Source organism: Sphaerodactylus townsendi, unplaced genomic scaffold (genome assembly GCF_021028975.2).
Source record: "Sphaerodactylus townsendi isolate TG3544 unplaced genomic scaffold, MPM_Stown_v2.3 scaffold_25, whole genome shotgun sequence".
Classification (NCBI taxonomy): Eukaryota; Metazoa; Chordata; class Lepidosauria; order Squamata; family Sphaerodactylidae; genus Sphaerodactylus; species Sphaerodactylus townsendi.
The window spans coordinates 299,459-311,940 of NW_025950418.1; the positions used below are offsets into that span (position 1 = coordinate 299,459).

At 61.2% G+C, this 12,482-nt stretch overlaps 1 protein-coding gene across 1 annotated transcript; it reads left to right on the forward strand.

Moving 5' to 3' along the window:
• The first annotated feature begins 4,277 nt into the window (after positions 1-4,277).
• LOC125425273 (killer cell lectin-like receptor subfamily F member 1) lies at positions 4,278-11,409 on the forward strand. Its single transcript, XM_048482872.1, has 4 exons — positions 4,278-4,325; positions 4,647-4,835; positions 9,792-9,904; positions 11,275-11,409. The coding sequence occupies exons 1-4, from the start codon at positions 4,278-4,280 to the stop codon at positions 11,399-11,401; spliced, it is 477 nt and encodes a 158-aa protein (XP_048338829.1). The 3' UTR covers positions 11,402-11,409.
• Positions 11,410-12,482: the final 1,073 nt, after the last annotated feature.

Sequence of the window (12,482 nt, forward strand, 5' to 3'; positions counted from 1 at the left end):
CACCCCCCCCCCCCCCCACCCCCCCCCCCCCCCACCCCCCCCCCCCCCCACCCCCCCCCCCCCCCACCCCCCCCCCCCCCCACCCCCCCCCCCCCCCACCCCCCCCCCCCCCCACCCCCCCCCCCCCCCACCCCCCCCCCCCCCCACCCCCCCCCCCCCCCACCCCCCCCCCCCCCCACCCCCCCCCCCCCCCACCCCCCCCCCCCCCCACCCCCCCCCCCCCCCACCCCCCCCCCCCCCCACCCCCCCCCCCCCCCACCCCCCCCCCCCCCCACCCCCCCCCCCCCCCACCCCCCCCCCCCCCCACCCCCCCCCCCCCCCACCCCCCCCCCCCCCCACCCCCCCCCCCCCCCACCCCCCCCCCCCCCCACCCCCCCCCCCCCCCACCCCCCCCCCCCCCCACCCCCCCCCCCCCCCACCCCCCCCCCCCCCCACCCCCCCCCCCCCCCACCCCCCCCCCCCCCCACCCCCCCCCCCCCCCACCCCCCCCCCCCCCCACCCCCCCCCCCCCCCACCCCCCCCCCCCCCCACCCCCCCCCCCCCCCACCCCCCCCCCCCCCCACCCCCCCCCCCCCCCACCCCCCCCCCCCCCCACCCCCCCCCCCCCCCACCCCCCCCCCCCCCCACCCCCCCCCCCCCCCACCCCCCCCCCCCCCCACCCCCCCCCCCCCCCACCCCCCCCCCCCCCCACCCCCCCCCCCCCCCACCCCCCCCCCCCCCCACCCCCCCCCCCCCCCACCCCCCCCCCCCCCCACCCCCCCCCCCCCCCACCCCCCCCCCCCCCCACCCCCCCCCCCCCCCACCCCCCCCCCCCCCCACCCCCCCCCCCCCCCACCCCCCCCCCCCCCCACCCCCCCCCCCCCCCACCCCCCCCCCCCCCCACCCCCCCCCCCCCCCACCCCCCCCCCCCCCCACCCCCCCCCCCCCCCACCCCCCCCCCCCCCCACCCCCCCCCCCCCCCACCCCCCCCCCCCCCCACCCCCCCCCCCCCCCACCCCCCCCCCCCCCCACCCCCCCCCCCCCCCACCCCCCCCCCCCCCCACCCCCCCCCCCCCCCACCCCCCCCCCCCCCCACCCCCCCCCCCCCCCACCCCCCCCCCCCCCCACCCCCCCCCCCCCCCACCCCCCCCCCCCCCCACCCCCCCCCCCCCCCACCCCCCCCCCCCCCCACCCCCCCCCCCCCCCACCCCCCCCCCCCCCCACCCCCCCCCCCCCCCACCCCCCCCCCCCCCCACCCCCCCCCCCCCCCACCCCCCCCCCCCCCCACCCCCCCCCCCCCCCACCCCCCCCCCCCCCCACCCCCCCCCCCCCCCACCCCCCCCCCCCCCCACCCCCCCCCCCCCCCACCCCCCCCCCCCCCCACCCCCCCCCCCCCCCACCCCCCCCCCCCCCCACCCCCCCCCCCCCCCACCCCCCCCCCCCCCCACCCCCCCCCCCCCCCACCCCCCCCCCCCCCCACCCCCCCCCCCCCCCACCCCCCCCCCCCCCCACCCCCCCCCCCCCCCACCCCCCCCCCCCCCCACCCCCCCCCCCCCCCACCCCCCCCCCCCCCCACCCCCCCCCCCCCCCACCCCCCCCCCCCCCCACCCCCCCCCCCCCCCACCCCCCCCCCCCCCCACCCCCCCCCCCCCCCACCCCCCCCCCCCCCCACCCCCCCCCCCCCCCACCCCCCCCCCCCCCCACCCCCCCCCCCCCCCACCCCCCCCCCCCCCCACCCCCCCCCCCCCCCACCCCCCCCCCCCCCCACCCCCCCCCCCCCCCACCCCCCCCCCCCCCCACCCCCCCCCCCCCCCACCCCCCCCCCCCCCCACCCCCCCCCCCCCCCACCCCCCCCCCCCCCCACCCCCCCCCCCCCCCACCCCCCCCCCCCCCCACCCCCCCCCCCCCCCACCCCCCCCCCCCCCCACCCCCCCCCCCCCCCACCCCCCCCCCCCCCCACCCCCCCCCCCCCCCACCCCCCCCCCCCCCCACCCCCCCCCCCCCCCACCCCCCCCCCCCCCCACCCCCCCCCCCCCCCACCCCCCCCCCCCCCCACCCCCCCCCCCCCCCACCCCCCCCCCCCCCCACCCCCCCCCCCCCCCACCCCCCCCCCCCCCCACCCCCCCCCCCCCCCACCCCCCCCCCCCCCCACCCCCCCCCCCCCCCACCCCCCCCCCCCCCCACCCCCCCCCCCCCCCACCCCCCCCCCCCCCCACCCCCCCCCCCCCCCACCCCCCCCCCCCCCCACCCCCCCCCCCCCCCACCCCCCCCCCCCCCCACCCCCCCCCCCCCCCACCCCCCCCCCCCCCCACCCCCCCCCCCCCCCACCCCCCCCCCCCCCCACCCCCCCCCCCCCCCACCCCCCCCCCCCCCCACCCCCCCCCCCCCCCACCCCCCCCCCCCCCCACCCCCCCCCCCCCCCACCCCCCCCCCCCCCCACCCCCCCCCCCCCCCACCCCCCCCCCCCCCCACCCCCCCCCCCCCCCACCCCCCCCCCCCCCCACCCCCCCCCCCCCCCACCCCCCCCCCCCCCCACCCCCCCCCCCCCCCACCCCCCCCCCCCCCCACCCCCCCCCCCCCCCACCCCCCCCCCCCCCCACCCCCCCCCCCCCCCACCCCCCCCCCCCCCCACCCCCCCCCCCCCCCACCCCCCCCCCCCCCCACCCCCCCCCCCCCCCACCCCCCCCCCCCCCCACCCCCCCCCCCCCCCACCCCCCCCCCCCCCCACCCCCCCCCCCCCCCACCCCCCCCCCCCCCCACCCCCCCCCCCCCCCACCCCCCCCCCCCCCCACCCCCCCCCCCCCCCACCCCCCCCCCCCCCCACCCCCCCCCCCCCCCACCCCCCCCCCCCCCCACCCCCCCCCCCCCCCACCCCCCCCCCCCCCCACCCCCCCCCCCCCCCACCCCCCCCCCCCCCCACCCCCCCCCCCCCCCACCCCCCCCCCCCCCCACCCCCCCCCCCCCCCACCCCCCCCCCCCCCCACCCCCCCCCCCCCCCACCCCCCCCCCCCCCCACCCCCCCCCCCCCCCACCCCCCCCCCCCCCCACCCCCCCCCCCCCCCACCCCCCCCCCCCCCCACCCCCCCCCCCCCCCACCCCCCCCCCCCCCCACCCCCCCCCCCCCCCACCCCCCCCCCCCCCCACCCCCCCCCCCCCCCACCCCCCCCCCCCCCCACCCCCCCCCCCCCCCACCCCCCCCCCCCCCCACCCCCCCCCCCCCCCACCCCCCCCCCCCCCCACCCCCCCCCCCCCCCACCCCCCCCCCCCCCCACCCCCCCCCCCCCCCACCCCCCCCCCCCCCCACCCCCCCCCCCCCCCACCCCCCCCCCCCCCCACCCCCCCCCCCCCCCACCCCCCCCCCCCCCCACCCCCCCCCCCCCCCACCCCCCCCCCCCCCCACCCCCCCCCCCCCCCACCCCCCCCCCCCCCCACCCCCCCCCCCCCCCACCCCCCCCCCCCCCCACCCCCCCCCCCCCCCACCCCCCCCCCCCCCCACCCCCCCCCCCCCCCACCCCCCCCCCCCCCCACCCCCCCCCCCCCCCACCCCCCCCCCCCCCCACCCCCCCCCCCCCCCACCCCCCCCCCCCCCCACCCCCCCCCCCCCCCACCCCCCCCCCCCCCCACCCCCCCCCCCCCCCACCCCCCCCCCCCCCCACCCCCCCCCCCCCCCACCCCCCCCCCCCCCCACCCCCCCCCCCCCCCACCCCCCCCCCCCCCCACCCCCCCCCCCCCCCACCCCCCCCCCCCCCCACCCCCCCCCCCCCCCACCCCCCCCCCCCCCCACCCCCCCCCCCCCCCACCCCCCCCCCCCCCCACCCCCCCCCCCCCCCACCCCCCCCCCCCCCCACCCCCCCCCCCCCCCACCCCCCCCCCCCCCCACCCCCCCCCCCCCCCACCCCCCCCCCCCCCCACCCCCCCCCCCCCCCACCCCCCCCCCCCCCCACCCCCCCCCCCCCCCACCCCCCCCCCCCCCCACCCCCCCCCCCCCCCACCCCCCCCCCCCCCCACCCCCCCCCCCCCCCACCCCCCCCCCCCCCCACCCCCCCCCCCCCCCACCCCCCCCCCCCCCCACCCCCCCCCCCCCCCACCCCCCCCCCCCCCCACCCCCCCCCCCCCCCACCCCCCCCCCCCCCCACCCCCCCCCCCCCCCACCCCCCCCCCCCCCCACCCCCCCCCCCCCCCACCCCATGATGGGAATTGTAGTCCATAACATCTGGAGTGCCAAAGGTTCGCCACCACTGCCCTAAGCCCAGCCCATTGGTATGCAATTTTAAAAGGCTATTGATTCCAGAAAAAGAATGGCTGGAGAAATCTGTGAGCCTCAGAATCACTTTAAATTATTTGGGGTATGACAATATGGCATCCTCATTTACTGAGTCACGGTAGCTGTGACTGGTGGCCCAGCATCCCAGAGGTCATGGATAGTGATACAGAACAGAATGGGCAGCTAAAAATTTGGAGCCTCATTGACTGGCTGTCTGACTTGAAGCTGCTGTTGCCTGCCCATTTTCTTAGATCTGCTGTCCTCTGGTGAGCCTGTAACAAACAGAACCTGAACCCCAGCCACTGGCCAGAGTGCTATTCAACCTCTACAGGCATATCATTAGCTAACGAGAGATTTTGACATTGCTGGCTAGAAACTTTGCTTGTTATAAATGGGTGATTAGGAATGTAATGATCTGTCTGTTTCATCCTCTCCAGTGAATTCTACTTGCCAGATCTGCCTTCCACACTGGTACCTTCACCTGGACAAGTGCTACTGGCCATCAAAGGCCTTAAAAACCTGGAACGAGAGCCAAAGTGACTGCTCAGAAAAGGGGGCTCAGTTGGTGGTGATCCAAAACAAGGAGGAGATGGTAACAGAAACAACCTAATATTTCATGACTTTTTGAGTTGCAGTGCTTTCTGACCAAAAGCATCACTGTGAAAGCAGTGGCTGAAGAAGAAGAAGAGGAGGAGGAGGAGGAGGAGTTTGGATTTATATCCCCCCTTTCTCTCCTGCAGGAGACTCAAAGGGGCTTACAATCTCCTTGCCCTTCCCCCCTCACAACAAACACCCTGTGAGGTAGGTGGGGCTGAGAGAGCTCCGAAAAGCTGTGACTAGCCCAAGGTCACCCAGCTGGCGTGTGTGGGAGTGCACAGGCTAATCTGAATTCCCCAGATAAGCCTCCACAGCTCAAGTGGCAGAGTGGGGAATCAAACCCGGTTCCGCCAGATCAGAGTGCGCCTGCTCTTAGCCACTACGCCACTGCTGCTCCCCACAGTCCTGATGGCTCAGGAGATACCACATGAAAGTTGCAGGATCACAATATGTTGCCCTCCTCTTAAAACATTTAAAATGAACTATATGTTACAGTGGAACCTTGGTTTTCGTTGGTAATCCATCCAAAAAGAATCAATGAAAACCGAAACCGATGAAAACCGAGGTAAACTTTTCCATTGGAATCAATGTAAATCCAATTAATCCATTCTAGGCACTCAAAAAAACATACCAAAAACACCTGCTCTTAACCACTACGCCACTGCTGCTCCTTAGGAACCATTTAATTTTTTTTAATGAAGTGTTACATGGTCAGACAGTGACATTGCAGTACTGTATGTATCCTTGAAAATATGTAACTATCCTCAAAATTAATGTGTAGGTGGCGAGTGAGCAAAGCTCGTGAACAAAAGCCAGCTTGGGGCAATTCCCCACTTTAAAAAAGAAGGAGATACGCACCGGGTTTGTTTGCTGCGGGACATTTTGGGCGCGGGGTCATGCCCCCCACCACAGCTTCTGCCCCTCAAACGTTGCTTAGGCAGCAGCCACCAGGAATCCCCACTCTGAAGCTGTGGTACGCGCGTTGAGCTCAGGGGCTATCCTGATTGGCTGCTGCTGCTGGGCGGATGGGCGGGACTATGGGGGAAGGGGGAGCGCTTCATCACTGCGAGCAAGAAAATACTCTTTTGGCTAGCGTGTTGCAGTGCCGGTATGCCCCAGTGGGAGAGAGGAATGGATTGATTTTACTTCCACAATCAAGGGCTTCTCGCCTCCTGACTTTTCTGCCTCACCTAACAGATTAGGAAACAGATATGCAGGACTTTTCTCCAGGGAGGGAGAGAGAGAGAGAGAGAGAGATGGGGGGGATGAGATCCCTCATGGAATAATCCTAGACCGAAAAATGAGGGACAGGACAGAAATCTGCCCTGGGAAGGAAGTGGGCGTGAATCAGTCCGATGGAGCTTCGCTCCCTCCCCCCAGCCCGCTCCCTCCCTCCCAAGTTACCGCAAAGTGGCAGACTCCAAGGAGAGCAGGTGTGTGAACCCACCGCCGCTGGCTCGTCCCCCGAAAGTGCTGCCCCAAGCGAGCCGCTGCCCCCTCCCTCCCTTCTCTTTGGATGCGTGCCTGGGTGGCAGACGGGAGCAGGGGGGGAGAGAGAAGGGAGAGTGCAGGGACATTGGAAAAGAGGGCAGATGCCCAAGAAGCCCCCTCGCACGCACATGAACAAAAGGGAGCCAAAGAGATTTTTTTTTTAATCAACAAAGAAACGAATCTCTGTCCGTTCAAATTGACAAGCAGACGATGAGTTTCCGGTCAAAAAAAGGGAAACTAAAGCTGCGTGCGCATCGAGCACACCCCCGCCGTGTCCTGATTGGACGGCAGGATCCACGTCAGCATCTGCCGTGCGAAAATCAAGCCCGGAGTCACCACCGGGCTTCCCTACTGCCCAGCGCTCCCAGCGGGTTTTTCCAAAAGGCTCTGTTCCAAACAGGAACAGAAATGACGCGTGCTGAGGGGGTAGCAGAGCGGCAGAATCGGAGCAGCTGCGTTGTCGCTGCTGCTGTAGTGGGGAGTGCGGCTGGACCCCGCGCTACTTGCTGCGAGTAGCGCGCAACAAAAGGTGAGTGGGGAAACGGCCTTGGAAGAGACTGGATGAGAAGCTGCCAGCGTTTCATGGCCAACATTTCTAAGAACATGTTAGAAATGTCTTTTAGCCTCAGACATCAGAGGGCAACGATAGAGAGGCAGAGAAATCAATAGGTCAAGACACTGAACATCCTTTCTACTGCTCTGTTGCTATCCCTTTTGTGTGTAGATTGGCACTATAAGGCAGGACATACATCCTGCATCTCTATTCGTCCTGGCTAGTTAGACTAGATTAGAATCCTATCTTGACTCTATCCTACCTAGAATGGAGTTCTCTACAATAAGGGAGGGACCGATTATTTTTTGCAAAGACTAATGCGGCTCCATGTGTAACTTTGTTACTCAGCAGTGCACAGAACATTCCATTGGTTCAGTGGAATCAGGTGTTTGCACTCTGTGAAGTATGAGAAGAGAATAAAATGTTTTAAGTCCACTTTCATAAACAGGAGGCAGCTGGTGTACACATGTGTATGTGTTGGTGTTTTTACTGACTTCTTGTATCAGGACTTGAACATGTAAAGTGCAGGCTAAGTACACACAGGAGAACGCTTGCCTTACAATCCCCAGAACAGCCAACCTTATTTGATGAAAATATTAATGCCTTAGGTGGGGAAACCATAATTGAAGTCCCATTTCTGCCCACATGGGAGTTGGAACATTCCTCAAGTGTCTTCAGTCACTTCTCTCTACTTCTGCTGCCACCTACTAATCTTGAAGAGTATCTCCTGCTAAGGGTCTAGCACTCTAGCATGCTTTACTGCCTTACCCTTACAGTGTCTCCTTGCACATTCTGGGAATAAAGGGATTGACTAAAACTATGACCTCAGTAACTAATTAGCATGCACACAGTTAACCCCTTCTTGTCAGGGTTGTGACAGACACTTGCAAATTCTAACACATTGCCTGCCTCCACATCACAACCCTAGCATTCCCTGGAGGTTACTCATCCAAATACTAACCAGGGCCAACCCAGCTTAGCTTCTGAGATCTGTCAGATCAGTCAGCCTTGGGGCTATCAGACTATTCTTGAAGTTGCAACTTTCAGACATGTTCCATTGCCTTGGTTTCATAGGACGGCGCGGGGGGGGGGGGGTCCTCCCTGAATTCAGGAGTGAGATAGGTCCTCATACAGGCTAAGAGACTTAAGAGTGTTTCTTCCTCCTGGTCAAGAGTTTTAACAACTTTGCTTCACCAACTTTGGGGTGCCAATCTTCGGGGGGGGGGGGGGGGTTGGAGATCTCCTACCATTACAACAGACCTCCAGAGGGCATATATATGATCGACTGAAGAAAATGATGGTTTTGGAGGGTGCACTTTATGGTATTATACCCCATTGAAGTCCCTCCCTTCCCAAACCCTGCCCTCCTCAGGCTCCACCCCCCCCACCTACCCCACCCCCAAATGCCAGGTATTTCCCTACTCCCAACTCCTTGTAGCTCATTTTACTTTTCCTGTCTCCCCAGATCTATTCCTTCCCTTTTGGCCTCTCAAGCTCTGTAGATTTTTTTTTTGTCATCAGGTCACAGCTGACTTATGCCAGAGGGTTTTCAAGGCAAGAGACATTCAAAGGTAGTTTGTCATTTCCTGTCTCCATGTCATCCTGGGAATCTTTGGAGGTCTCCCATCCAAATACTGGCTCGGGTCAGGGCTGAAAGTGTGACTGACCTGAGATCACCCAACAAGCTACATGACATGAGTGGAGATTAGAGCAGTCGTTCTCAACCTGTGGGTCGGGACCCCTTTAGGAGTCGAATGACCCTTCCACAGGGGTCGCCTAAGACTCTCTGCATCAGTGTTCTCCATGTGTAAAATGGATAAATGTTAGGGTTGGGGGTCACCACAACATGAGGAACTGTATTAAAGGGTCACGGCATTAGGAAGGTTGAGAACCACTGGATTAGAGGCTGGTTTTCCCAGGTTTGAGTCTGACACCTTAACTATTATACCATGAGGGCTCTCTTCTGTGTTTTGAGTATGAGTTTTCTACCTGCATATGTATGAAGGTGGATAGCTCTTGTGCTGGGAGATGCCATATCTGCCACACTTTTGCTTTAGGTGCCTGCTAACCTTTAACAGATTAGTATTCTCTGAGCATTTACACAGTGCAAACCCAAGTCTTATGGACTTTGAGATAAATTTGGAGGTGAAGGGCATTTCAGTTTTGTTGAAACATTATTTGCCTGACCTCGGATTCCAGCCTATCTAGCTTTTATGTCTAATGAACTGAGCAGTATTTTCCCCCAAGTGTTTTACTGAAGCTGAGAATCAAATCAAACATTCTAAAGATAATATTTATTAGTTTTAATTACCCCAAGCAGAGAGAAAGAAAAATATAGCAAAATATAAAAATGGTGGCAAATCTACAGATAAGCATCAATAAAACGTTTCCAAGTATCTAAAATATGTCCACGCACAACTAAGAAGGTGAATCAAATATATGTCCCCAAATCTCTGACATCTTGAAGCTCCAACTATGGACAGTGGTTACCCTGGAAACTGCAGCCAAATACCCGCGGCAGCTGAAGTGCATTGAGCAAGAAATCTTGTCTCAGCCTGCCTGTGCTTCTCGCTTTTCCAGTGGAAAAGTTACACTTCTGGTGTAACTTTTGTGCCAGACTGGGGCAAGGGCAGGACAGGCTGACTGTGGATAATTGGCCGACATGTCCCTATGTCCCTTGTGACTGGGACACTGCTGCTGCATATCTGTTTATATTTAGAATGTATTTATGCTTTTCACTATTCAAATGGAGGCCCTTGACTAACAATTGTTTTTGAGAAAATACCTTCGCTCAGTTCTGAATCACATCCAGAGAGTTTTGCGCATTGTTAGTTTTTCCCAAAAGCGTAGCAAGAGAATGACAGCACTTTCTAGTTACATAAAACATTCATTCTGTTTATGGCACAGGAGTTCTTAAAGAAGTTTACAGAGGATGCACAGATATACTGGACTGGATTATCTGTTTCATCATCAGCGAAGAAATGGGTGTGGATTACAGGTCATAAAGTTGACCAGAATCTGTAAGTTGTTCCTTCTTCAAGGTGTCTTTCTTTCATCTAAAGAGTAAAACATTAAGTTTTGGAGATTTGGGATGAGCTGTGGGCCAGTTCACATGATAAAAGGCCTTGTGGTTAACATGAAAACTTTATCTCAAACATGTGAAGGGAGTTCTTTGCCTCTTCTTTGTCATGACAGCTGCATGTAAGTTTCTCAGTGGAACAAATAGCTTCTACAATCTGTGGTCATGATCACAATTTCACCTGCATGCGTCTGCAAGGCACAGAACTTCCATTGCCTGATACAAAGTCATGACCACATGACTTTGTATCATGTGAACTGGCATTGAGTACCATTCCACCATTTCATATTAAGTTGCCCCAATCCTCATCAGAGATGGGGAGCAAGATAGATACTTACATAAAGGGAAGGGATTGTGGAGGGGGGTGGGGGGGCTAGAAAAAATTGTTGGGAAATGGTTTGTCCTTTCTTCCCCCTTCCCTTTTCTTGTGGAAGAAAGGTTGCAAAGAGTACTGACCTGGCACAGTTTTTGGGCTCTGTGCCATGTTGTGGGTGATTCTGTCATATATTTTCCATAAATTATATCTAATCATGTTAGTGCAGCAGTTAGGATTGGTCTAAGAGCCATTCATATTTAATATATATTCTACATAGCAAGATTTTATATCCTAAGTTGTAAATAGTGTATTTAAAAATGCATTTAAATCTGTTTAAGGTTGATAGGAAAATAAGAATTACATATATTTCAGTTTTCTCTGGGTGCCTGCCAATGCCTTTCCTGGCACCCACCAAGTGTACTTCAAAAGTAGGTTGGGCCTGATGCTTTTCTTACCCTGCAGAGCTTCTGACTGGCTATTGGAGATCTGATTCTCTGTGCAAATTGTTACCAACTTAGCTTTGGCAGCAGCTGCCACAGCAGCACAAGGATCCTCAGTGCATAGTTTTTAAGTAAGCTGTGTGTATACATGACAAATATTTTTAAATAATATGTCCATTTTAAAAGGCAGCCTGTTAAACAGAACTTCTGTCTGAAATGCCTAAGAGTTACTATTAGAGTTTTTCATAGCCTTGCTCCCTGGCTTTTTGCAGTTGGCTTCGCCTCCTTCTTCCACCCTGTGTCACAATTACAAAGGTGCCAACAGCCCCTGCCCTAACCTGGACAAAAAAATAGGGTGTTTTTTTTTTACTGCCATGGCTTCAACAGTTCTGGAGATTTCAGATTTCTGTGTGATACAAAAAGTCCTAGAAAGTGAATTAGTGAGCAAAGGCAGAGCTAGAGAAGAGACAGAAGATGCAGCTTCTTCTTGAGACAGAGAAGAGTTTCTACACCCTGAAGCCCTGAGGAGGAACTGTCTCCTCTTTTCTTCTGCAGGTTTCAAGAACCACCAATCTCTGATGGAGGGTACAACTGTGGAGCAATAAAAAGCGGCAAAATCATGTCTGACATCTGCACTGCTGTACTTAAGTGGATTTGCCAGCAAGACCCCATTTTGTTATAATAATTGATATAATGTTTTTATGCGATTTCATTATTTCTTCGGAATATAAAATGCTATGAGAATAATGCCTGTTTTCACTGGAATTCCTTGTTTGGAAAGGCAGGAATCAGACCAGTGATGCATACTGTTAACATTTCGTCATCTATTTGAATACAGAACTGATGTTGTGACTCTGAAAGCTATCTACTTTGATAAAAGGTACAGCAGTTGACCTGATATGCTGCCTGCACATATGGGAATATCCCAACTCTTTAGCTCCCCTTAGTGGACACTGGGTTACATTCTCCCCTACTAAAAGCCTGTCACTGAGTAACCTGCTAGGAAATTTTCTCATTCCAGTTGTTCTCCCAGGCAAAACTGTGGAAGAATTTAGTGTATACTCAACCTCAATATCATTTGTTCATCATCTGTATCAATAACACCCCCATACAATTCTACAGGGATATCTTCAGACGTATACGCTGGATTACTCTGTACCAAATCATTTATTCCACTTGTAGATTGAGGTTCCCTTTGCATTGTTTTGGGTGAGTCAAGTCTAGCAGGTGAATATTCTTCAGCTTCTGGATTAAGAGATTAAAATGTTGTGCAATGCAGCAACATTACTTTGCTTAAGGAACTCGTCATTAGGACTTATGCTATAGTCCAAACTCTCGTCAAGAGATGGAGAAAGGAAATCACATGGACGTAACATATCTCTGTGAAGTGTTCTTTCTGGACCATCTCCAGATTCAGACTTTACCACATATACCGGCAAATCATTCAGTTCAGTTTTATTACGGCCATTAGGCCAGCAAAAAAGAATAGAGAAGAACGAGAAAAAGGAAGAACAATAAACAAAAGAAAAATCGAATTTGTACAGAAATCCACGATACAGAATCCACATACAGAATATCATCAGCTTGTAGCATTACCACGGTCACCCTCATGTGGTCCGGCTCTTGGTCCCAACATGACTCTTCTCTTACCATATGCCAGCATACAAAATTTAGCTACCTGCTGAGATATAAGAGAAACTCGGTCTTCCAGCAGAATTCTCATGAGAACTGTATCGGAATTAACTCTAGCTAAATTTCTGTAC

Bases quoted from the DNA above. Each gene is read 5' to 3' on its own strand.
- LOC125425273 (XM_048482872.1), top strand. From the start codon at position 4,278: ATGGCTGGAGAAATCTGTGAGCCTCAGAATCACTTTAAATTATTTGGG. The intron at 4,326-4,646 runs GTATGACAATAT...ATGGGTGATTAG, and splicing joins ATCACTTTAAATTATTTGGG to GAATGTAATGATCTGTCTGT. The intron at 4,836-9,791 runs GTAACAGAAACA...TTTATGGCACAG, and splicing joins TCCAAAACAAGGAGGAGATG to GAGTTCTTAAAGAAGTTTAC.